Raw genomic sequence first — 24,384 nt, forward strand, 5'->3', positions numbered from 1 at the left:
CTGTAGATCCAAGTTTTTCCTTGGACAAAGTCTAGAACAACAGTTTGCGGACCACGGTCTCGGGAAAAACTCCAATGTGGAGCCGTGCAACGCCTTTCGGGTTGTTTTGTCCGTCCGATTAAATCAATTACGAGTATACGTAGTACAGACATACCTACTATAAAGTGGTAAAAACTACCTACCTAACCCAACTCTGTACGATGCGGCTGAAGCGGCCGTCGAAACCCATCAGTCAATTCCCAATGCTAACTTGACCCATCGGCAGACCCGACCCTACGTACTGGGTACTGGTTGGGCTAATGCAGAACCGATTTGAGACCAAGCCCTAGGAGGATTAGTCTATTGGTTTGAGACCTGCCATGCCAAGACTGCGACGTATATTTCTTTTTTTTTTTTTTTTTTTTTTTTTTTTGTCCGAGAGATTTTGCAGCTTCTACCTGCCATCTGAAAGGTGGTATCGCAAAATTTAACCCCTTTTCTTCTTTATCTTTCGGACCTTGCAAATTCATAGAGAATGTAACCTATGCAAAGTCACAAATGGAGCCAAAACAGTACTGTAAACCTTGTCGACATGGGGCAAAGCGAAAGTTTTTATCTCCCTTACAATCTTGAATCTGTTCCCCTCTTGGCGATGGTGCTACAAGTACCCTGGTGCTGATCGTAACTGCGATGCAATGCCTGACAAGGCACTTGACTAGAATGGATCTGATTTTTATGTACTATGGTACGGGAGGGCGCAGAAGATCACTGACCATGCGTCGGCCATATTACCAGGTTACGCCAGAGGTGCATGACTTTGACCCGAAACGGCCTCCACATTCCTTTGTCAATTTGCAGCTAGTTACCTACTTAAAAGTTCATCAGCAGTAAGCAGTCGCAGATGACAGGATAGAAAAAAAAAAAAAAAAAAGGAATGAACAAGCTACAGCTCGGTTCAATTTTCGTGCGACTATCGCATCTAGACTTCGGAAGATCCCACAATTACCTCGACGGCGTCCAAGACGGCTGTCGAACCGCAAGTATAGAGGCTTGACTCTAAGGTGGATAATGTGGACTCGGTCGGTTTCACGACAAGTAGCTGCCAGGGGGTGCCATCATGTTACAAAACGCACCCGTGGTTCACAATCATGCTTTAACTCAGTGCTACTTCAGTACTACCAAGGTAAGTTTGCAGGCTTGGTATACTTTGTAACTATCTACTCAAGGCTACTGTAACTGTGTGCTTTGCCAGAGGGGGTTGTCCGTTGGAATCGTCGGTACCAACCATCCATGCGAACTGGGGCTGGTGATAAAATTGGTAAATGCTACCCTTGCCTCAAACTTACGTAGCCATCTTCCCCTGCAGACGCGGTGCTAGGCTATTGCGGATCGATGATCTCTTGGCTACAGTACCATCTCTTCCATCTCAGTGGCTGACCGTTTTTTTTTTTTCCTTTTTGCTTTTCCTGTTTTGTTTTTCATCATCACATTTCTTTTTCGCACTATTACTCCATATCCAATTTTTATTCTATGGATGGATGGGATCTCCTTCCTTGTTCCTTAATATACATTTCCTTGGTTCTTCAATCTTTTCTTCCTCGTAACTTTCTATCCACACTTTAACATCCCGGCGCATTACCACTTTCCAATACTGTACTCATTTACAAGATTGTTCACTCCCTCCCTATCACGCAAGCTCGGAACAAGCTGCCTTGAATACCACTGTACTGTATATCTCCAGCAACTAAGGCGGGTCCCATCTCCATCCATCCCTTTCATCACAATCCTGTGGTAGACGGCACGGGAAAATATCGCAGCAAATCTCGTGCCACCGGTATCCTTCTGCTTACCGGAACCTCTCCCGCCCCGAAAGGACGCGTTCATTGGGTGGCGTCGCGAGGCCTCACAGTCCAGTCATTTGATTGATTTCAGCCACTTCAACCTGAACAAGGCATCGAAGGAACGAATAACCAAGACGAGAGAGGACTTTGTTGATTTTTGTTCATCCCTTCTTTTCTTTAGCCTTAACTTTTTTTCTGTCGTTTCTTCTGCATCCTCTCACTCTCATTTGGTACACACACACCACGTGTTGTCGCATCCATTCTCCTTTCGCCTGGTTCGCAAACCCTGGTCATTTCTTTTTTTACTACACCGTGCGTGTATCAGGATATGGACTCCTTTAGCAAGGCGCGGGCATTCTTTTCCAAAGCGCTGCCCCCGCCGCCACCATCAGAAGACAGCAGCAGCGGCAGCGGCAGCGGCAACAACAACAACACCAGCAAAATCAGCAAGGATGATACAATCGGCAATGCCAGCAGTTCCGGTGCGACCTCCAGCTCCAGTAACAGGGTGTTTCCACCGCGAACCACATCTACCAAGCCGCCGCCGTTTTCTCCTCCTCCTCCTCCATCCAAACTTGACTCGCCGCTCCCCCGCATACAAGAACAAGTAGCTCCGTCGTCACTCTCTAAGGCCGATTCGGTCCGTTCGCCCATTCCTCGACGTCCCGTTGCCCTTCCGCCCTCTCCGAAACCCGTTGAGAAGGCTCCTACTCCGACCAAATCCTCCTCCTTGCTATCTCCTACTGTGCCGGCACCCTCGCAAACTCCTTTGCTGGCACCTCCGTCTCCGGCTCACTCTCTCTACAGCTTGATTTCGGCCTACTCGAGGGATTCAGAGGAACCAGCTGTGCCACAAGCGTCCCAAGCTACAGAAGTTTCCAAGAACTCGTCCCATGTTTCTCCGTCACCTTTAGGTTCAGACGGTAAACCACAAGAATCGCCATATACGCTACCGCCGCTCGAGTTCAAGGACTCCCCCAGTTCAGGCATCATGTTTGGGGATGACAAGCCGCCACCACCGCCTATCAAGGACGGTGTAATACCTGCACGGAAACCTTTACCTCTACCAAGCAACACCAGCAGTGGTCAGCCAGCTGCGAATGCTACTCAGGCCCCTCTGCCACCGCCGCCCCCGCCAGCCGATGATAAGAAACCGCAGCCTCCAGCTGAAATTTGGAAGAGGCGATCCGACAAGACAGACAAGCCCATCGGGGTGTCTGAGCTCAAATTGACGGCGACCAATGGCTCCACTTCGGCTCCAAAGATCAACAACACCCAGCCGGTGCAGTCCATCTCAACGGTCAACTCGCCCCACAATCCCGAGCTTCTGCAGCAGCCGGGTGCGAATTTGTCGGCTCCTGATGCGAGACTGAAAAGTCCGCAGCCTCCACGGAGTGGAGGGCTTCCTGGTAGAAACATTCGTCCGAATGCGGCCACTGAAACTCCAACTCAAAATGGGTCCGAAGTACCCACGGCCGCTAGCGATTCCCTGTCAAAAACTGGGACCAACGGTGCAGCCAAGCTGGTTGACGGCACACCGGCAGAGAACAAGAAGGAAAATGTGACCGTACAATCTCAACAAGATGATGCCGTGCGTAACCTTCCAGACTATCACTCTCAAAAGCAAAGTCAACAGCAAGCCCAGAAGCAGCCATCGAATCAATCCCCCGACGCCGGCATTCGTCGCCTTCCCACTCCCGACTATGAGCAACACGATGTGAAGAGTCCCATCGTTGAACATGTCGCATCGCCTGTGTCACCAGCATCCTCGCCGGACTTGATAAGCTCTTACTTGGATAAGAAAAAACCATTGCCGGTTGTTCCCTCTCCTGCTTCGTCGCCGGACCAGGGCCCAACCGTACCTGAAAAGGCTCTCAAACCACCTGCAAACAGTGCTGCAACTCTCCCGGCGAGCCCAGCTCCTAAGATGGGCAACCTTTGCAGCCTCCCCAAGTCTCCTAGGCCCCGAACAGACACCAAGGAACCCTCGGTCAGCTCTACGAGAGGTTCGCAGACTACAAAGGCACAAGGCTCTGTCAAAGCCCCATCAGTCACCGAGAAAACCGCCGAGTCATCGACGCGATCACTCCAAGACCCTGCACCAAACCCAACACCAGTTGCCCCAGCCAAATCACTAGAAGTGCAAACACCTCAGAACTCCCAAGGGCAGGCGCAAGCACGATCTTCGTCACCCAGCGTTGATAGCAACTACAACGCCAACGCTACCAACTCGCGCGATCAGTTTCCTGTCAGGACAACGTCCAAGGCCCAAGGGCTACCTTCTTCGCCGCTGCCCCGCCTCAATCAAGAGCAGCAAATCGCCCACTCCGCCTCAATAACAGAAGCATTCCTCGAGTCCGATGCAAGCACGAGCCAAGTCTCTACCGTCAGGCCGACCACGAGCCAACAACAATACCAACCGAACCTCCTCTCTCCATATGAACCCAGGCCCCCACCACCAGGCAGCGATGGAACGATTTACAAGGAGCTCGTGCAGAGCGACGACTTTGATCCGGCTATTGCTCGTTTCCCCGCGACCAAGCTGACCAGCGACGACGTGCTATCGGGCTCCGTCTACAAGATGAGGTCGCTGAGCCGGTCTCAGCTCAACTGCTTCCATCGCCACCGCTTCATGGTCCCTACGAGCAACACCAACTATCCGTTGGCTTGCCAAACCTGCACCCGGGCGGACTCGGAGGACCGCTTCAGGTGCAAATTCTGTTATCTGCGCATCTGTTCTTCTTGCAGGGACGTACTGGCACAGAACAGGGGTGATTTGGATGCACTCATGGCGCATGTCAAGACCCATGGTAGCAGCACGGCGCACGCCCCCTTGGGCTCCACCAACAGCAACATCGCTGGCGTTCCGGGCTTCCCTGTCGTGACCGCACCTGCGTGACTTTCGGAACTACCCCGTTTTACTCTCCGGTGCCAAAAAAGATAGCATTTATTCTGAAGTCTCGGGCAGCCATATTTTTTTTGCTTATCTTGAATATGCGAGTCACATGCTGTTTTGAAAACAAAAAACAAAAAAATATGTTCTCCCCTCAGGTGGGAAAATATAAAAGATTTGGATTCATAAAAAAAGATTGTATATATTTACGATTTACTTTTTTTTATTTCTTTTTTATTTTGGAACAGCCAGCGGGTTTCTGTGTTTTTACCGGAGCTAAAACAGAGTGTGGTCACCACAGGTCAAGGTGCACTCGTATCCGGCCCCTCAAGTATTGATTTTTCTTTTGTGTAACAAAGATAGATACCACACGGCACATTTTTCCTTTGTATCTGCCGAAAAAAAAAAGGAACGGCAACATTCATACGAAGGGTTCGTCGTCGCAAGCATCGCACATTATCTGATTTGGGGCAAGAGCTTGCGTGACGAAACGAACACAATATCGATTGATAAAATTTCAAACCCAGAACTTGTAATATGTGAAGAAATAACGCGCTCTCCTACTTTTATTCAATTGTTTGCACATGCATTTTTTTTTTCTTCTTATTCACGTAAACTAGAAAATCCTTGTCATACGCCTCAAGCAGTCCAGGCCTCCAAGTTCAACAGCCTGCAGCCCTCCTCCTCAGAAGCCCGGGACACAAGACGTCCGATACGGAACACGGTCTCGCCCTGAGCTTGCAGGGTCTTTTCAACGTCGTCGACGTTGGACGCAGCTACGACGATAGCCATGCCGATGCCGTTGTTGAATGTGCGCGCCATCTCGGCCGGCACCACGTTGCCAGCCTTCCTCAGCCAAGAAAAGACGGGAGGAACGGTGAACGATGTGACGTCAATCTCCGCCGTGAGGTGCTTGGGGAGCATGCGAGGAACGTTCTCGGTCAGTCCGCCACCGGTTATGTGCGCCAGGCCCTTGACGGCGCCTTGGCAGGCGTTCAGTGCTGCGAGCAGAGACTTGACGTAGATGCGGGTGGGCGTCAGGAGGCTCTCTGCGACTGTCCTGGAGGAGCCCTGCTCCCAGGGGCACGCGTCAGAGTATGAGACGCCGGATTTGTCGACAATGCGGCGCACCAGGGAGTAGCCGTTGGAGTGGACGCCGTCCGAAGCAAGACCGAGCACAACGTCACCCTCAGCCATGTCGTCCTTGCGTGGGAGCCTGGCTGCGGCTTGCATGACACCAATGGCAGCACCAGCAACATCGTAGTCGCCATCCTGGTACATGCCCGGCATCTCGGCCGTCTCGCCGCCCACAAGGGCACATCCAGCACGTCGGCAGCCCTCGGCAACACCTTCCACGAAGGATGCGGCCATTCCAACGTCAAGTGCGCTGCAGCCGTAGTAGTCAAGGAACATGACAGGCTCGGCGCCCTGGACGACAAGATCATTTACGTTCATGGCCACGAGGTCAATGCCGACGGTGTCGTGGCGCTCTGCGATCTGTGCAATCTTCAGCTTCGTGCCGACGCCGTCGATAGCACCAACCAGGACGGGCGCATTCGGGTATCCAGCCCGCGAAAGGTCCACCTCGCCACCAAAACCTCCAATCTCGGCATCGGCTCCCGGACGGGCGGTCGATGCCACAGCCTTCTTGATGCGCTCGACCAGCTCGTTTCCGGCGTCGATGCTAACACCGGCCTGTGCATAAGATAGCGATTCTTGGGCGGCAGGCTTCTGGTCCTTCTGCCTGAAGGCGCGGTGTGCTATGTCCTTGCGGTAAAACATGCCATCAAAGGAGATGAGGCTGATTCCATCGCTGTAAGCTTTCTGCACGGCTGCCTCAAGGGTGTCGGCAGTGGCGTTGGCGGCAATAACACGGCCACCAGAAGTCTGGAGCTGACCCTCTGCTGACAGTTTTGTACCGGCGTGAAAGATGGTGACGCCGGCGGGGGGCTGGCCGACAGTCATGGGAGTGCCCTTGGCATAGCTGTTGGGGTAACCGCCGGCTGCAACAACGACCGTGGCGCTGAACTTGGGTTCCACCTTGACAGTGACCTGATCCAACCAACCCTCGGCACAGGCTACCATAACCTCAGCAAGATCGGTATCAGCTGACAGCAAAGGCAGGAGGGTCTGCGTCTCTGGGTCACCGAAGCGAACGTTGTACTCAAGTACTTTGGGGCCGTTGGGGGTGATCATGAGACCAGTGAAAAGAAGACCCTTGAAGGGGCAGCGCTCCTTGCGCATGCCGTCGATGGTGGGCTGCAAAACCTCGCGCTCAATACGGGCAATGAGTTCTGGTGTGGCAATGTTTGTCGGGGCGTAGCAGCCCATGCCTCCAGTGTTGGGGCCGAGATCGCCGTCGAAGATACGCTTGTGATCCTGTGCAGGGGGTAGCGACTTGATGGTGTAGCCATCGCAAAAGCTGAGGATGCTGAGCTCGTCGCCAGTCAGGAACTCCTCAATGACAACCTCGTTGCCGGCGTCGCCAAAAGCCCTGTCCAGCATGATTTGCTTCAGCGCAGCTTGCGCCTCCTCAAGCGACTCTGGTATGATGACACCCTTGCCGGCGGCGAGGCCCGTTGCCTTGATGACAACATTGTGGCCTACGCGGTTCAGATATTCCGAGGCGGCAGTGAAGTCGGAAAAGTTTTCGTAGGCGGCAGTGGGGATGTTGTGTCTCTTCATAAAGTCCTTGGAGAAGGTCTTGCTGCCCTCCATGCGCGCAGCCTCTTGCGAAGGGCCGAAGCAGGCGATGCCGGCACGGCGAAAGTACGTCTCGACGCCATCGACAAGGGGGGCCTCGGGACCGGGGACGGCAAGGTTGACGTTGGAGGCGCGCGCAAGGGCGACGAGACCGTCAAAGTCCTCGGCGGACACGCTGGTGTTGTTGACAACCTTGGGGATCAAGGCGGTGCCGCCGTTGCCTGGGACGGCTATGATGGACTCGACGCGGGGCGACTGGCTTAGTTTCCAAGCCAGCGCATGTTCCCTACCTCCATTGCCAATGAGAAGAACACGGAGAGACTCCATGGTGATGGGGAACTAGAACTAGATATGTAACTAGCTAGCTTTTAAAGAAGAAGCGAAAAAAAAAAAAGAAAGGGACGAAGAATTGCGCTTGCAACTCCTTCTCTCCCCTCGACAAAAAGTTTGAATCTACTACATTGTGTCACTACATTCAATCATTTGGAAGGAAGGAGGGGAAATCTTTAATTATTGACTAGGGTCCTACGGGTAAAAAAAAAAAAAAAAAATTCCGGGCGACATCCCACCAAAATTCACGTATCGATAAGCCCGAAAACAGGGAAGTTTGTGTTTGGTGTGTTGTTTGTCCCACATGGGGGAAGTCCGGCAATGCGTGACTTTCACTGGCTGTGTCACCGTATATTTGACACTTGGAGTAGTTGCGAACTCCAATACCTAAATAGGTATTTGTACTGCATTTCTCTACCTTTGAAAGATTATCTTGCGCGATACGACCTCAAAGTCGCCTATCGCATACATGAAATATTCTCTCGATGGTGTCACCATGTGTGTCAAGGTAAAAAACGAGGACTGTATTAATCAGTACAGAGCAGAAACAAGAGTAATTGAACCCCACACATTATCCACCGCCCAGCAAGCCATGCAGCGGGGTATCCCTGCCCCTAGCAACCCGTCATCAATGCAAGGGGCGACGTTCGCGGTAAAGACCCTTGTACGGCAGGTAGTAAAGAAGTAAACACTAAATCAATTGCAACCCAGACCGAGTATTGGTTGATCTTGATTCACTTTCGAATTTGAACGAGCTACTGAATTTCACCGCCCCGCTCGGCCTGCGACCACCTACTTCTCCCATCATGTCCGCCTACCCGCCTCTCTCCAGGACAAGATCCATAAAACGACCTGCCAATGCCGAATCCAACGACTCCGAAGTCTCCAGGCTGCCCTCTGTCGACGAACCGCGTACTGGATCGCCTAGTCGTCTACCAGTGAAGCCACTCTCCGGAATCGCCAGATCGGCGTCGGTATCCACAAGGACAACCGCGTCGTCGGCATCGACAACCGCCCCACGAACCACCGCCCCCAAGACTCGAACGGGAGGACTCTTGAGCAAGCTTGGCTCCAAGACCCTGCGCCCTGCGCAACAAAATGAGAATGTTGCGCCTGGAAGGGACGCGACGGGATCGGCGGTAACGGGCACAGGGGCTGGGCTGCGCCGACCGGCCGCATCTTCAGCTGCTGTTGCTCCTCGGCCCAAGACTTCTGGCGGCCCAGCCGGTGCCGAGAGGTCGGTCAATTCAAACCACTCACGCGCCAAATCCTCGGCGACGACACTTACAGAAGCAACCCTACTCCGTCCTGCACAATCTTCATCACATACAGGCATGTCGGCAACATCGAGCATGGCATCGCGCCCACCTCCTGTCATGGCGCAGGCGAAAGCGCTCCATCGAAGGGCTCCCTCGAACCCCGTGAGAACCAGGATATTGGACCAGCCGAAGCCGCAGCAACCGCCACAAGCCGAGCATCCCCAAGCAGCCCGGGCAAACAAGCCTGCTTTCAACACAATGCAACAGCACTTTTCCCCGCTCAAGATGGCAGCCCCTAAACCCCTGACATCGACCTTCCTCGCTCCGCCGTCGCCCTCGAAGCTCCCCGCAAACGTTGCCATTACGGCCGAGACGAGTCGTCGACAGACCGAACTGCTCCAGCTTTGCCTCCTCCACCGGGAAGCAGGGCCCACTGCCAGTCGATGGCACGCGAGTGCTCGGAGTAGGTTGGGGAAACGATTCGACTCTGTTGCCAAGGCCAATGCGGCTGTCGCAAAGGCCAAGGCAAAGAGGACCGAAGATGTCAATGCACAGGCGCTGGACGCCTGGGTTCGAGGCGGCGGAGCCCACGACTCACGTCAGCTCGAGGAGAAGGTGCAAGCACTGGATGCAGTCTTGTCCGGTCTTTGGGAACTCAGCGAACCTGGTGGTCGGCACGCGCGAGTCGTACGACAGTTTGAAAAGTGGCTTGAACGTTTACGATACGTAAACGACAGGCGAGAGGGTGGGGTTTTCGACGTTGACGACGAGTTCGTCTTCATTTCAGAGCTAGATGCTGCGTGGCATGACGAGTGTGCATCCGTAGCCAGGAAGCTGGACAACTGGCGTATGGACTTGAGGTATTTGGAGGGTGGAGTGGATTACGGTGCTCACAAACCATCAGAGAAACACAGTACCGAAGTTGACGCGGAGGAGTCAAGCCTTACCATGATTCTTGCCGCTTGTCGTTCCCTCTCCTACGACATGCTAGAGGAGATCAAGCTAATGGAGCAGATCGAGCGGGAAGCTCTCAAGCAAGAGAGCGACTGGATTGAAAAGATTGCGAAAGACGATGCTCAGGACAACACTCCCCGTGCCGGCGCGATATGGAGGGTTTTGTAATCGCCACTGCTCTGTATTGTACAAGTGACATCATCATTCGACAGCTCAGCGACTGGACATAAACCTTGGTCATTAATTCAGCGTTTCTCATTAGTATTGCATCCATAAAATAGCTCATTCATTCGGCAGAGCACATCTTCTGGCACTTTTCCATTATAGCCCGGACTTTCTCCATTCTCTTGGCCTGGACTTGTTCAAGGTGACTGAGGATCTGCTCCGCTATCTTCTCTTTGGCATGCCTATAAGTGACATGGCGCTCTGTATGTCAGTCAATCCGATGATTTTTGGGGCTGCCCAGATTCATAGAGACGATATGAAAGGTAAGGACTAACTTCTTTACCCAAACATCCTTGACCACCCCGACGGAAGCAGGGACTCGCATCTCATCCCGCCAGTCCGCCCAGCCACTGAATATTTGGGTGTTCTCGGCTTGTTTGAGGATGTATGTTGGCTTCCCATAGCCTAGCTGGGTGCAAAGCTGTTCGACGCGGGTGACGTAGCTAAGGTCCTCAGCAGCTTCATCCTTGGTGCGTTCCGTCGCAGCACCGGGATCAGTGGCAGGTTGACCAGTTTTAGGCTGTACCGAGGGAGGTGGTGAGGCCATCTTAGCAGACGCCACGTGCTCAACAGCCTTGTGTGGTGCGTCTCTGAAGATGGTAGGGCTCTGCATCCTGGTCTTTTTGAACACCACGCTTTCCCCGTCTGATGGCATGAGCTGCTGTTGCATCAGCCACTCGACAGCGCGACGGGCCGCAAATTGTCTCGCACTACGGGGCAGGATAGCAGCGGCAGCAGCAGCATTGTGTGACAAAAAGTTAGCATACTATCTCTTTGCAACCTGCAAAGCAGGTGAGGGGAAGTGAAAGACTCCGGGGAAGGTTTGGGCGGGGCGAATATACAGACTCTTTCTTTTTCGCAAAGCAAGGAAGGGTACCGTCCGAGTTCACGGCATCATGTGGACCCGGAAATCGCATCCCCTCGGCCTCGGAGAGAGTGACGAAGCTGCACCAGAGACTTCCACCACCGCGAGGATCCATACCTCGGTCCTCATCCACAAACTCTATGGCCTTGCCGCTAGGGTGGGCATCCCGGTACACTATATGTATAGTTTTCGTATTAATATAAGCACGCATGAGGTACTCCTATGTAGATATGGGCGATGCTGCAGCCTTCACTTACTGTGAAGAAGGCCAATCCAATTCCTATCGGATTTGGGCTCCGGCAGCGCAAGAGCCACCAGTGCTGCCTGGTTGAGTTCTCTAACGGCCTTTAGCTGCGCGGGCGTCAGGGACGCCGACCGACCGGTCTCTCTCTGTTGAGCTTCCTGGAGGGCAATCCACTTCTTGATGTTTGCAAAGTCGAGAAAACCACTCTCGCTGCCGTTACCAGTTTGAGCCGACGTAGACATGGTTTGTAGGCAATTGATAGCCTGATATCACCACGGATGTGGAATGGCTGCCTGGACGTTGCTCACGACTGATAATTTGTGGGTTATGATGCAGGTTGATTTCTAAAGGGAAAGTGATATCTCTGATCCCGGCCTCGTCAGTCAGTATTTTGAGATGGAAAGATGCCCGCTTAATAAAGGAAAGTCCATGTGTAGGATTTTGTTTTGGGCGAGGCGAGGTAAGGCTGTAGATAGAACTACTCTGTACGTGTGGATGATGTCGTTTGTTGAATTTAACCCCAACCCTTGCGGTCTCATTCCTGCATACTCACCTCTGTCTTTGTCTCGAGGTACCAAATAAGCATGAGATGAATTCCCACTTACATTGCTGATGCAATATAACCCAGCACCATGCCCTTTTGCTTTGAACATATATATACATGCTTTGCAGATTGTTTGCCACGACTGGAAGGTAGACAATTCATCTTGGGGTATAATAAAGTGCTAACAACAGAAAATTGATCATTCGCTTGGACAAGTTGTACAGAAAACGCCTTTGCAGGCTAATTGAAGAATCCAGTATCACTCTCATCCCCGTCCTCCTCCTCCTTCTCATCTAATTGGGCCTTTGAAGACCGTTTGGAGTTCTTGGTATCGGTTATCTTGGCCTTCTTTTCTGACGCTTCTCCCGACACCTTTTCCGGACGAGATTTGCTAGCAGTTTCGAATTTGTTTGCCTTCGTGGCGGCTTTGGCTGATTTTCGATTTTGCAGCTGTTGCAGCGCAGTCGGTCCAGATTCCATAGCCTGCTCAATCTCTGTCCATATGGGATGCCTTTCTGAGCGCAGCAAGGCCAATTTCGCGTCTGACTGGTCCTCTGACTTGTCCGCGTTTGGATAGAGACTGACGTATCGCTCGAGGAATGGAAAGTAAATGGCGTAATTAACATCGACTTGGGCGGTGTGCAGGTCCTTCTTCAGTTCGGTAATCTGCTCCGGATCTTCGGCCTGGTCAAGCTTCTTGCGCACATACTTGACGAGTTTTTGCGCCTTTTTGCGCTCTGTTTGTTCGTAAACAGAAAAAAAAGACTGTCAGCAAAACGTTTTCCCAAAGGATTTAAGGGGAATGAATGACTGGGTCATAAGAACCGCGCCATGGGAACAAAACGAACCAAAAAACCGAACCATGTGGTATTTGCCAATCATCTGGCTCCTATGCTTCTTCTCCTGGAGGCTCTCTATCCTGTACTTGAGGGCAGACATCTCGCGCTCCAGCTCTGCGCGCACGTTGGGCGGCATCTCTGAGGCGCCCTGCCTCGACAGGGTGCGCTCAATGTTCCTCGCCCGCTTTTTGACCGCCGCCAGCGAGCCATCTGCGTCTACCTGGCTCTTTCGGGCTTGCTTGTATTTTTTTTGTGCAGGGCCACCTTCTATGCGGCTGGCACGATCGGGGTGAATGTCGTCGACTGATGCATGAGGTCGTTTGATGCCCATTTTTAACTTCCGGTTGGGTTGCCAGCTAATGTTGTTTCTTGCTTTGTCCAGATCTCAGGGGGCTGAAGTTAAAATTTCGGACAGGGCCAAGTGTGTTTGCTTTGTTGTTCCTCAATGGTCGATTTGTCGCAATAGTTTTTCTGTTGTGAGGATACGTAGGTACCTACCTGCCTGTGTAGCAATGATCAAAAATTCCATCTATGTTGGCCCCCTTATCTTATCTCCCCCGCATCTGATGTTCCCCACTGGAATACCCTTGTACTGTGGGCAGTCCTCGAGCTGACCTACCCGGAACGCAGCTGCATCCTTACACTCAACCTAACCTACCTAAGCTTGCTCTTAGTATGTTGCATCAACTTGCACTTACCAACAAAAAATCAAACCAAATCATTTTTATTTTATTTTTCTCACTCAGGCTCTCAGACGTCGGTGAGATACCACAGACTACTTTCACCAGAATTCTCAGCTCAAGGGGACTGCGATGTGCGCGTTTATCTAGACTCAGTCGCGCCATTGCTGATCAACAGTAGAGAGAAAGAGAAAGAGAAAGAGAGAGAGAGAGAGAGAGAGAGTTCTGGACAGGCATATGGTTATTCACACACCCGGGTGGACACCTCTGATTATGGGTCATCATCCGACCCACGACTTATAAGAAAATATCACGACCAAGGGATTTGATGTGCACGATTCCATTGAACGTGAAAATCCCGTCCCCCGCTTACTAGGGGATCCCTCCTAGCCATGGCTGACCGGCCAGAACCAGGGCTGATAAAATGGTATCCAAGCGCTGCGCGAGACTATTTTCTCCATGTCAGTCTCCAGAACCCAAGAGTTGATATCTATCAGCCAACCGGTCACGCCAGAAATGGTGCATTCGACCGCAAAAAGCTCTTCACGTACGACAACATCCCTCTGTTGACGACCTACGACTGGTCACCTACACTGCCGGATATCCTGGCCGTGGGTAATTCGAGCGGCGATGTCAACATACTGAGGATCGATGGCGAGTCCAAGGCCATGTCGGCCATCAGGCCTAGAGCGCCTCGAACTTGCCAGGCCGTGGCTTTTAACACCAATGGCAAGTTGGCGGTTGGCCTGGAGAGGGCACGAGGTGACCACAGTCTCTACGTGTGGGATGTAAGCCAGCTAGACAGCATTACCCAGGCGAATCCTAGAGGGTTGCCCGACGGCTTGAAGTTCCCCAACCCTGTCTACAAGAATGAAATGGGCGTTTCTGTATCGAGCGTCAAGTTCTTCGAGGACAATCCAAACACGCTGGTCATAGGCGCCAAGCGAGATGGTCTGCGGATTCACGATCTTCGTGGTAAGTTCACTTCGTACCATGTCGTAAGGTGGCTTTTGACGGTCGGTTTTCTGTGAATAGTGTGAGACTAAGTTCTGTGTCCCCGTTCCGCAGATCCATCGTCGGGAGCGACAACTTTCCGGACCCATTGCTGTAATAATCTTGCAATTGATTATGCGGACCCCAACTATTTTGCTTCATCGGTTCTTGACAATCCCGGAATCATGGTCTGGGACCGCCGCGCAACCAGCAGGTTCCATGCCTCTCCGTCCTACACCACAGCCACGGAGGATCAGCCATCTTTCCCATGGGGCGGTGCGTTGCAGCTTAACAATGCTCTGGGACTCGAGTCAAACGACAGCTTGGGTGACATCACCACCTCCTTCATCAGGTCTATGCGGTACTGTAGAGACAGGCGAGGCATGCTTGCAGTCCTATCCCGGACCGGCCAGCTGAAAGTCATGTCGACAAGTCCCGAACGTCTCGACGAGAACTACAGGGTCGATGGCAGCCCTGAACTCTTGGAGGTGAACAAATCTAATGAAATGGATAGCAAGTTCTGGGATCCCGCCAAGCAGAACGAACGAATCGTGTCTTTTGATTGGGTCACGAACTCAAATGCTGCACAGCAGCCTAGGTTGTTGGTGCTACGAGCCAACAGTGACTTTGAGATATTGGAGGTCCCGTCCTTCACAAATTCTTACCCGTATAAACTGTCCCCATGGCAGGCCCCAAACAGAGGATTAGAGAGTAAGGATTCCTGAAGCAGACCGCGTAAAGCTTTTTTTTTTTTTATGTCTTAGCGCTGACAATCCCAGGCGGTGGCAATCATCATGATCTTGTACAGTTTGAGCCTCAAGAAGCCAAGGAGATTCTTGCTCCGAAGATAGTGCAGGACGAACTTTCCGAAATACCCCTGTTTCAGGAGCCCAAGCCGGATGCACAAGCTGTGGTTGCCAGTGTGCTGCAGTCTCCAATTCATGATGGCTATCACCTGAGAGATGTAGAAGCAGAAGACTCTCCGCCGCTCCCAGACTCATTCAGGGAAGCCACAACCGTAGCGGAAAAATTAAGGATATTAAGAGAATATGCAAAAACCACTCTCCCCTCAAATGGACTTCAAAGAGACGTGCCCTCGAGGAACACCGAAAAGTCTCTGCACCCTCTCACCCATGATGGCGAACATCCAATTACCTACCGCGAACGTCACGAGCAGCTTCTCGCTACGACAATGTTCACTCTTGGGTTTCCAAGCGAGGCTCAGATCTTTATCGACCATGTTATGCTCTGGAGAGCGAAAGAGATGTATCTCTTTGACTGCGAAAGAAACCGCAAGATTGTAGCCGACGATCCTTGGCTGAGAGACACATGGGCGTGGATTGCAGGTGAGATACGTTTCATACAATCAAGTTCTGAGCCTGGCTAACTAGTATGCAGGTGCTGAGGATGCTGCTCAGGATAGCGGGATGACGGCCGCACCCTTGGACTTGAGCTACATGGGAGTTGCTACAATATGGTTCGGCGACCTCGGTGAGACTTTTCGGTCCTTGTTCATAAAAACAGACCTCGTGTATTATACTGACCTGATATGAACAGGGAACAAACCTTCAAACAGATTGGTTGATGGCGGCGCTCCATTACCAGACTCCGCAGCCTGGGAGCGGAGCATCAGCACCATTTGTTCGAAACAGGCACTTCCCAAATTCGATAGCGCCGAAACCAAAAAGCCACATCATCGGCGTCTATGCTTGGCAATATGTGGCTGGGGCCGATCAGGTCCCATCGACCTGTTGGAGTTTGAGCAGACTCCAGCCTCGGAGAAGACCAGTACCTGGCATACTATGACTACGGCCCATGCATTGTTCAGAGGAGAGACAAAAAATGCAATAAAACTGCTGAAAAGGGCGAGTGCCGAACACCCGGAACTAATGTTCGTCTCTCTGGCGCTTCAGCTCATGATGCGGGGTGATAACGATCTTGCCAAAGAACATCTCGACTTTGACGAGAATATAGCTTCCCAGAAAGATCCATATTTAAGGGCAATATCGTCTCTGATTGCTACTCGGGGCTGGCTCACCATTGCAAATCAACGTTCTCTACCATTGCGCGAGAGGGTATACGTTGCAGTCAGATATCTGAATGACGAGGAGCTGTCACAGTGGCTGACCGCCGAGGTTCGGGATGTCATCGAAACGGGAGATATCTCGGGTATCGTGCTCACTGGAATCACTGACAACATGGTTGAAATCTTGGCCAAGTATGTGCAGAAGTTCCATGACGTGCAGAGCGCGATCCTCATCATGTCCATCTGTGCACCCCGGTACGTCGACGACTACCGCTGCGCAGCGTGGCGCAAAGCCTACCGGGCATATCTGCAAAGGCACAAGGCGTACTTTCAACGTACCAAGTTCGAGGTTGAGAGCACCAAGAAAAGTAAACGAGATGGCCAGCCGACCATCAGTCCACCGTTCCGACAGATCGCGCTGCGGTGCATCTACTGCGACGCGGAGATGTCCATGTCTAGGGGCGCTGCCGTCGTGGCACCTGCTTCAGGTGCGAGCTCAGAGCAGCAGAACCCATTGACGGCCAAGATGGTCAGCGCCGGAATCAGTTGCCCCACATGCAAGCGTCACCTGCCTCGCTGTGTCGTCTGTCTAGAGATTGTCGGCATGCCGCGCTCGGACAAGCCCGAGACGTCTGCGGACCCAGAGGTCAAGCTTGCCGCACGATTCCCGACCTTCTGCCTCAAGTGTGAACACGTGCTACATCTGGACCACGCACGGCAGTGGTTTGCAAGGCACGCCGAGTGTCCTGTTCCTGAGTGTAGGTGCCAGTGTAACTTTCGAGCAAACCCGGAGCTGAATTACAAGTGAGGCGGAGGATCGGAGTTGTTTAAAATACAGCTACAATGGATTTTTTTTTTTAGATAATGTTTGCTCTTCAGACATGAGTTATATTTTGATCTCGTCCGAACAGCTTATCGAAAGCTATTTCTAGAGCTAAATGATAGTCTTAGGGTAGGGCAAGCTTGATGATGTAGTTGTAATTAAGATTGTCATGTGAAATGGCAACGGTAAAGAAATCCATGTCAGGTTGTTGAATAAAATGTGGGTCTTCCATTAAAGTCGCGTCCACTCGATTGCCAAATTCCGTTGCCGACGCGACCTGCCATGAAATTTAGAGTGCAGCAAGGCATTCCTCACAAGCTACTTGCCTACCCATCAACCACCAAACCTCAACCGCGACCCGCAATCATTATCGAGCTTCGGATCAATCGATATCACTCAAACATCGGTTGTGAAGGATATAAACACGGGCGCACTGTTTGCGCACAAAAAAAGAACAAGAAAAAAACATGTCTGTCGTGTATGTAACTATTCTGCCCACGCGCCCACCGAACTATCCCTTAGAGATTGCATGAGCGCCGCTCGTCATATCTGATCGGAAGACTGACGAATATGGGTATCATTAGTGAGAGCTTCGACAATATCTATCTCGACCTCTCAAGGGAGTCGGGAAAATGTAGGTTCGCTGAGAACGGTCTCGGTTGGAAGCCTGCCGGCGGCGGTGATGCTTTCACGCTCGACCAAAGCAACATCGGTGGCGCAAACTGGAGCCGAGCAGCAAAAGGTTACCAGCTCAAAATCCTTCAGCGCAATTCAGGTCTCATTCAACTGGATGGGTTTCAGCAAGAGGTAAGCGCAATCCCCAAACAGGCGTGCAGCAGCCCAACAAATTAAGCGAAGAGATCATCTGCTGACGGTTCTTTTTGTGTGCGGTCGCAGGACTACGAGCGCCTGAGCAAAATTTTCAAAAACTGGTACAGTCACAACCTGGAGAACAAGGAGCACTCGTTGCGCGGCTGGAACTGGGGCAAGGCGGAATTCGGCAAGGCGGAGCTCACCTTCAACGTTCAGAACCGGCCCTCGTTCGAGGTGCCTTACTCGGAGATCTCAAACACGAACCTGGCGGGCCGCAATGAGATTGCGGTCGAGTTCGGCGTGGATGGTGAGAAGGAGAAGAAGCCTACGGCGAGCAAAGACCAGCTCACCGAGATCAGGTTCTACATCCCCGGCACGACGACGAGAAAGGAGGCCGAGGGTGAAGACGCCGGCAGTGATGCGGACGAGGAGGAGAAGAATGCCGTCACGCTCTTCTATGATACGCTGATCGAGAAGGCGGACATTGGCGAGACCGCCGGAGACACCATCGCCACGTTTCTGGACGTCCTGCACCTTACGCCAAGGTTTGTCCATCCCAGAGCCGCCTATGGGCTTTCCCCTACTTTAGGGGTGATTTTCGCTGACATTCGTGATCAGAGGTCGTTTCGATATCGACATGTACGATTCATCATTTCGGTTGCGAGGCAAGACGTACGACTACAAGCTGCAGTACGACTCTATCAAGAAATTCATGGTGCTTCCAAAGCCTGATGAGATGCATTTCCTCATTTGCATCGGTTTGGATCCTCCTTTGCGCCAGGGCCAGACCCGCTATCCCTTCATTGTAATGCAGTTCAAGAGGGACGAAGAGGTCACGCTGGATCTCAACCTGGCCGAGGAGGAGTTGAACGGAAAGTACAAGGACAAGCTTCAGGGCCACTACGAGCAACCACTACACCAGGTCGTTACCTACATCTTCAGGGGTCTGGCCAACAAGAAGATAACGGCCCCAGCAAAGGGCTTCCAGACGTAAGATGAAATCCCGATCGAGTACAGGTCAGAGTATTCGGGACATTTACTGACTTTTACCTCACAGACATCGTGGCCAGCTCGGCATCAAATGCGCCATCAAGGCAAGCGAGGGGTTCCTGTACTGCCTGGAGAAGGCCTTTATGTTCGTGCCAAAGCCGGCAACATACATCTCGTACGAGCAGACGCAGTCCGTCACCTTTTCACGTGTGGGCGGCGCAGTATCGGCCACGCAGACATTCGACATCACGATTCACATGAAGGGCGGCGGCTCGTCGCAGTTCAGCAACATTAACCGTGAGGACCTCAAGGCCCTAGAGACATTTTTCCAGGCCAAGGAGCTGCGGGTTAAGAACGAGATCGACGAGGATGCCAACCTCTTGGCCGCTATGCGCGACCAGGCGATGGTATCCTCGGACGACGAAGTGGGACCCAAGGCTGATCGGGGCTCAGCCGATGAGGACGAGGAGAGTGTGGACGAGGACTTCCAGACCGAATCGGAAAGTGACGTCGCTGAGGAATACGACTCTGATCACGAGAGTTCGGGAACTGGCTCCGATGAAGAGAGTGATGGAGGCAAGGGTGGACGTGGTAAAGACGATGATGACGACGACGATGATGAGGAGAAATCGACAGAGAAGCCTCCCAAAAAGAAGAAGAAGACCTCGTAAACTTGCACGGAACAATTGGGTCGTCATGCTTCAGGATGAAGGGGAAGGAGTCTCTTAGGAGAATTTCAGGAAATGACTGGTCACGAAATGCATCAATAATCACCCCGTAATGGGAGGACTGCCACCAGTCCACAAAAAATAAATACCCTTTTTTTATTATTCATTCGTAACATTTGTTGTTCAAAATGTTTGACTTGTCGGTTGACTTGCTCTGGTCTGTCTACGGTATACGGATATGTCCATTATTTGTGAATTTCCTAAAGTGGCATACAGACACATGTCGGTTCTAACCCATTCCAGTGAACAATTTTGCACCCATGTACGGGTGCTGCCATGATCAAATGTGGAACCGCCTTTGGCGGGGTGTGGGACGGGAACTTGTGCGCGGGCACTTACTTACGTAGTGGAAGGTACCTGACCTGGCCTAACAACAAAAATTCCACGCGTGACGAAGTGGCAGGCAGTAAGTGCCCCGCCTTTGGGACCAGCAAAAAGAACAAAATCAAACGTCAACCCTACAGTACCTAAGGTAGTCAAGGATATTTCCTAGTCGCATCATTTCCCGCAGTCTCGCACGACTTAGAGGGGGGTTTGCTCTTTCATAAAATAAAATAAAATCTCGATCACCAACTTATGTGCAAACGGTCTGCAACTTGATCAAAGCGTCGATACATCGGTTGACTTGTTCTGTCCCCGACTTCCTCGCGAATTTTATCCATCCAACCCCCCGCCCTCTTATTTTTTTTTTTTTTTTTTTTTTTTTTTTTTTTTTAGTGCCGAGCCCGAAGCTTTGCATAATCTCCCCCAGTGCAAAAAGTCCCACGTTACCTCCCTCCAGCTTGTGTCTATCAGACATGTGCGCGCGGAGGTAGTCGCCTCAACTTCACCGCCCGAGAGCTCCAACTATGCTGGATGAACTAGCAAAGGGCTGCCGTTCAACCGCAGCTGACTAACCTGGATAATCTAAAACTGGAAACCCCCAATCTCTACGAGGCAAAATACTCGCCGATTCGCCATTCTCCTTCTCGAAACTACTTATTCCCATTCCTCGCCGGCTGTGGCGTAACCAGGCAATATGGATGCGCAGGTAAGGGTTGTATCTTTGTCTGCTTGTCTTTTATCTCACTACAAGCAGTTCAAGCGGCACAGTTGGTGTCGACACGACGCACGAGAGTCAAAATGTGTGGCTAACGTGGTTGCCTCGACGGTCGCTGTAGATCGAGAACGCGATCCAAATAGCCTGGGACCCTCAGTCCGACCCCTCTCTGAAAAGCCAAGCCTTCGAGTTCTTGCAGCAGCTTCGAGCAGACCCCTCTGCTTGGCACATATGCTCGACCCTTTTTACCAAGTCACCGCGATCGGCCGACGTGGTTCGTCTTGTGTCTCTCGAGATTGTCAACCTGGCCGTGCAAGTCCAGCAGCTCGATGCTGCCAGCCTCGCGTTCCTCAAGGATTCTCTGCTCGACTATGTCAGGCGAACTTACGGCCCGGGTGCCCAGGATGAGCCAGACGTTCCCAGCTTGCAGAACAAGCTCACACAGACTTTGACATATCTGTTTGCACACTTGTATAAATCAGGCTGGGAAACTTTCCTCTCGGACTTTCTTGCCCTGACGGCTTCGTCGGAGGGCAATCCTCGCCAGAGGGACAACGTCCGGGGTGTTACTCTGTACCTGCGAATCCTAGGCTCCGTACACGATGAAATCGCCGACAACATGCTGGCCCGCCAGGGCAACGAAGGCAAGCGTAACGCTGAGCTCAAGGATGCCATTAGAGAAAGGGACATGCGGATGGTGGTCGAGTCGTGGCAGGACTTGCTCTCGCAGTATACCGGACGGGACGACGCTATCCTGGAGCACACACTAAAGGTTATGGCCAAGTGGGTCAGCTGGATCGACATATCCCTGGTAATCACCCAGGACATGCTCAACTTGCTGTTCCCGCTCATCGGGCGTGTAAACGCCCAAGGTGGAGCAGACATGGTCCGAGATGCAGCGATCGAGGCGTTCACTGAGATAGCAGGCAAGAAAATGAAGCCTGTGGACAAGACGGAACTCATCAGCTTCTTGAACCTGCGTCAAATCATCTCAGAGCTGGTCGCCAGCCCACCCCTCAGCCAGTTCCGTGGTACCCACCGATACGATAGTGACCTGGCAGAATCTGTGGCAAAGTTGGTCAATGTGGTCGTTACGGACGTTGTCAAGGTTCTAGAGGACGGATCTATAGGAGAGGAGTCACGAGCGAAGGCTGGACAGCATTTGCAAGATTTCTTGCCACTGCTGCTACGTCTTTTCTCGGATGAATACGACGAAGTCTGCTCAACCGTCATCCCGTCCCTGACAGATATCCTTACGTTTCTGCGCAAGGTACCCGAGCTACCCGATACCTACAGAGAAATGCTGCGCCCTATCATGGACGCCATTGTCGCCAAGATGCGATTCGACGAGACGTCGCACTGGTTTGAAGGCGAAGAAGCCGAGGAGGAGGCCGACTTCCTTGAGTTACGTAAGCGCCTGCAGAACCTCCAAAAGAGTGTAGCAGCTGTGGATGAGAATTTGTTCATCGACGTCATGAGCAATCTTGTAGCAACTACGCTGCAGAACCTTGACGAGAGAGGTGCACAGATGGACTGGCGGGACATAGATCTCGCGCTGCACGAACTGCTCCAGTTTGGGGAATTGGCTTTGCCCAATCAAGGGTTGGCCGCCAAGAGTCAACCATCAAGCAATGCTGCGGAGAGGCTGAATGTTATTATGCGCAAGCTGGTAGAATCATGTAAGTGGCCACTTGGTTTTATTCTGTCGAAACCAATGTTCAACTTGGAAGCTAACTTGGCCATGGTAAAGCCATCGCCGACTTTCCCCATCCAGCAGTTCTGCTCCAGTACATGGAGGTCTGTGTTCGTTACTGCGTCTTCTTCGAGACCAACCATTCCTACATTCCTCGAGTGCTGGAGAACTTTGTTCGTTTGGTCCATTACGATCTCACAAGGTTTCGAGTGCGGTCCTGGTATCTGTTTCACAGGTTTGTGAAGCAGTTGCGCGCTCAGGTTGGCAACGTAGCCGAGACGATAATACAGTCGATCGCAGATCTTCTGCCTATCAAGGCCGAGGTTTCTGCGGAAGACGGCTCCGAGGATGACATGTCTTCGGACCAAACCGACAACTCAGCCGACGCCATCTTCAACAGCCAATTGTACCTGTTTGAGGCAATTGGCTACATTTCATCCACCTCGGCCACCCCGGTCGACAAGCAGGCTTTGTATGCAAGGTCAGTAATGGAGCCATTATTCAGAGACATGGAGAACCATCTGGAGAAAGCCAAATCGGGTGATGCACAAGCCATTCTACAGATCCACCACGTCATCATGGCGTTAGGTACTTTGGCCCACGGCTTTGGTGATCATGCGAAGCCAGGACACCAGCGGCAGACGCCCGACAAGCTTGTATCTGCCGAGTTTGCCAGGGCGGCCGAGGCCATTCTGATTGCCCTCGGGCAGCTCAATTCTCGTATGGATATCCGCGCCGCCTGCCGCTCGGCCTTTTCCAAACTCCTCAACGTGCTTGGCTCGGCCGTGCTTCCACAACTTCCGCAGTGGATCGAGGGTCTCCTGTCACAAAGTTCGTCCAAGGATGAGATGGCCATGTTCCTTCGTCTGCTAGACCAGGTCGTGTACGGGTTCAAGACGGAGATTTCTGATGTTCTCAACTTGCTACTCACCCCACTTCTACAGCGAGTTTTTGGAGGACTCGCAGAACCCATCACCGGCACCGACGATGAGATCCAACTGGGGGAGCTGAGGAGGGAATATCTCACTTTCCTGCAGATCATCCTCGACAATGATTTGGGGGCAGTTCTGGTCAGTGAGACGAACCAGGGCTTCTTCGAGTCGATCATCTCATCCGTTGTGACTTTGGCCAAGACGAGTGGCCATGTCAACATGGTAGCTAGTCGTCTTGCTTTCTGCACCTTGTACAGGATCGTGGCCGTCTGGGGAGGCCCGGATGTTGCCAACATCTCTGCCAATCCATCGGCGCCGACGGGCGCCCCGACCCCGGCAATTCCGGGCTTCGACCAATTCATGATTGAACGCTTCCACCCGGTCTGCTTCGAGGTGCTGCAAGATCCGCAGTTCAACCCTAGCAAGGATGCTCAGTCCAAGCAGGTGCTCAACGAGATAGCAGCATTGGAGCAGGCCATTTACGTGAAAACGGGCGATGCCTTTATCAGCCATCTCCAGTCCTCACTGTTTCCTGCGCTGGGCATCGACGGTACCGAATTCCTTCGATGCATGACGACTTCGACGGATAAGAAGACGTTTGGAAACTACCTACAGAACCTAATCAAGAACCGTAGGTAGGAAGCTCCGTATGGCAGATTGACGGGGCGTAGGTGTCAGGTATTTCAATGATAATGAGGACGGATGTGTAGGTTGTGGAGGCGGAATATCCCTACTTGAAATTTGACATTTTTTTTCTTCTTTTGAACATATTCCAAGCGGCGCTTTTGACTGGCGAGTTAGGAAAGATAAAAGAAACAAAGATTGTGCCACATTTGGCCTAACGTATTATATAAAACACTTTCAATAGACGTGTCCAGGAGATGTAGTTGCCGAGTTGGTTAGGTCGCTCAAAATCGGGTTCCCTCGATCGAGATCAACTGTGTTACATGGATAGAGTGTGGTGTGCCTCTCACAGCCGAAGCAGTAAATA

General features: G+C 52.1%; 8 protein-coding genes across 8 annotated transcripts; 5 read left to right on the forward strand and 3 right to left on the reverse strand.

Annotated features, from left to right (window-relative positions):
* Nucleotides 1–2,148: 2,148 nt before the first annotated feature.
* Nucleotides 2,149–4,719, forward strand: PgNI_04639 (uncharacterized protein; the record flags this gene model as incomplete). The annotated part of the gene is made up of 1 exon (XM_031124683.1): nt 2,149–4,719. One exon carries the CDS (start codon nt 2,149–2,151, stop codon nt 4,717–4,719), a length of 2,571 nt encoding a protein of 856 aa, XP_030985480.1.
* Nucleotides 4,720–5,352: 633 nt separating this feature from the next.
* PgNI_04640 (uncharacterized protein) lies at nt 5,353–7,743 on the reverse strand (the record flags this gene model as incomplete). Its single annotated transcript, XM_031124684.1, has 1 exon — nt 5,353–7,743. The coding sequence occupies one exon, from the start codon at nt 7,741–7,743 to the stop codon at nt 5,353–5,355; it is 2,391 nt and encodes a 796-aa protein (XP_030983979.1).
* Nucleotides 7,744–8,171: 428 nt separating this feature from the next.
* Nucleotides 8,172–11,737, reverse strand: PgNI_04641 (uncharacterized protein). Its single transcript, XM_031124685.1, has 4 exons — nt 11,307–11,737; nt 11,031–11,223; nt 10,460–10,894; nt 8,172–10,366 (listed from the first exon to the last, which is right to left on the reverse strand). Exons 1-4 carry the CDS (start codon nt 11,533–11,535, stop codon nt 10,246–10,248), a joined length of 978 nt encoding a protein of 325 aa, XP_030985003.1. The 5' UTR covers nt 11,536–11,737; the 3' UTR covers nt 8,172–10,245.
* PgNI_04642 (uncharacterized protein) lies at nt 8,553–10,127 on the forward strand (the record flags this gene model as incomplete). Its single annotated transcript, XM_031124686.1, has 1 exon — nt 8,553–10,127. One exon carries the CDS (start codon nt 8,553–8,555, stop codon nt 10,125–10,127), a length of 1,575 nt encoding a protein of 524 aa, XP_030985601.1.
* Nucleotides 11,738–11,988: 251 nt separating the features above from the next.
* Nucleotides 11,989–13,128, reverse strand: PgNI_04643 (uncharacterized protein). The gene is made up of 2 exons (XM_031124687.1): nt 12,686–13,128; nt 11,989–12,574 (listed from the first exon to the last, which is right to left on the reverse strand). The coding sequence occupies exons 1-2, from the start codon at nt 13,005–13,007 to the stop codon at nt 12,078–12,080; spliced, it is 819 nt and encodes a 272-aa protein (XP_030985005.1). The 5' UTR covers nt 13,008–13,128; the 3' UTR covers nt 11,989–12,077.
* Nucleotides 13,129–13,748: 620 nt separating this feature from the next.
* Nucleotides 13,749–17,333, forward strand: PgNI_04644 (uncharacterized protein; the record flags this gene model as incomplete). The annotated part of the gene is made up of 5 exons (XM_031124688.1): nt 13,749–14,331; nt 14,425–15,060; nt 15,129–15,695; nt 15,748–15,840; nt 15,907–17,333. The coding sequence occupies 5 exons, from the start codon at nt 13,749–13,751 to the stop codon at nt 17,181–17,183; spliced, it is 3,156 nt and encodes a 1,051-aa protein (XP_030985014.1). The 3' UTR covers nt 17,184–17,333.
* A 180-nt stretch (nt 17,334–17,513) lies between these two features.
* On the forward strand, nt 17,514–19,831 carry PgNI_04645 (uncharacterized protein). Its single transcript, XM_031124689.1, has 5 exons — nt 17,514–17,676; nt 17,783–18,005; nt 18,096–18,556; nt 18,630–19,001; nt 19,069–19,831. Exons 1-5 carry the CDS (start codon nt 17,666–17,668, stop codon nt 19,670–19,672), a joined length of 1,671 nt encoding a protein of 556 aa, XP_030985009.1. The 5' UTR covers nt 17,514–17,665; the 3' UTR covers nt 19,673–19,831.
* Nucleotides 19,832–20,480: 649 nt separating this feature from the next.
* Nucleotides 20,481–24,327, forward strand: PgNI_04646 (uncharacterized protein). Its single transcript, XM_031124690.1, has 3 exons — nt 20,481–20,759; nt 20,890–22,447; nt 22,519–24,327. Exons 1-3 carry the CDS (start codon nt 20,748–20,750, stop codon nt 24,030–24,032), a joined length of 3,084 nt encoding a protein of 1,027 aa, XP_030983985.1. The 5' UTR covers nt 20,481–20,747; the 3' UTR covers nt 24,033–24,327.
* Nucleotides 24,328–24,384: the final 57 nt, after the last annotated feature.

The sequence above is a fragment of the Pyricularia grisea genome (genome assembly GCF_004355905.1).
Source record: "Pyricularia grisea strain NI907 chromosome Unknown Pyricularia_grisea_NI907_Scaffold_2, whole genome shotgun sequence".
Lineage (NCBI taxonomy): Eukaryota > Fungi > Ascomycota > Sordariomycetes > Magnaporthales > Pyriculariaceae > Pyricularia > Pyricularia grisea.

Coding starts and splice junctions, on each gene's coding strand:
- PgNI_04641 (XM_031124685.1), bottom strand. CDS start 11,535: ATGTCTACGTCGGCTCAAACTGGTAACGGCAGCGAGAGTGGTTTTCTC. Junction 11,224..11,306: donor TTGGATTGGCCTTCTTCACA/GTAAGTGAAGGC, acceptor CTATACATATAG/TGTACCGGGATGCCCACCCT. Junction 10,895..11,030: donor TGCTTTGCGAAAAAGAAAGA/GTCTGTATATTC, acceptor CCTGCCCCGTAG/TGCGAGACAATTTGCGGCCC.
- PgNI_04645 (XM_031124689.1), top strand. Junction 18,557..18,629: donor GTCCTGCACCTTACGCCAAG/GTTTGTCCATCC, acceptor ATTCGTGATCAG/AGGTCGTTTCGATATCGACA. Junction 19,002..19,068: donor CCAGCAAAGGGCTTCCAGAC/GTAAGATGAAAT, acceptor TTTACCTCACAG/ACATCGTGGCCAGCTCGGCA.
- PgNI_04643 (XM_031124687.1), bottom strand. CDS start 13,007: ATGGGCATCAAACGACCTCATGCATCAGTCGACGACATTCACCCCGAT. Junction 12,575..12,685: donor CCACATGGTTCGGTTTTTTG/GTTCGTTTTGTT, acceptor ACGAACAAACAG/AGCGCAAAAAGGCGCAAAAA.
- PgNI_04646 (XM_031124690.1), top strand. Junction 22,448..22,518: donor GCGCAAGCTGGTAGAATCAT/GTAAGTGGCCAC, acceptor GCCATGGTAAAG/CCATCGCCGACTTTCCCCAT.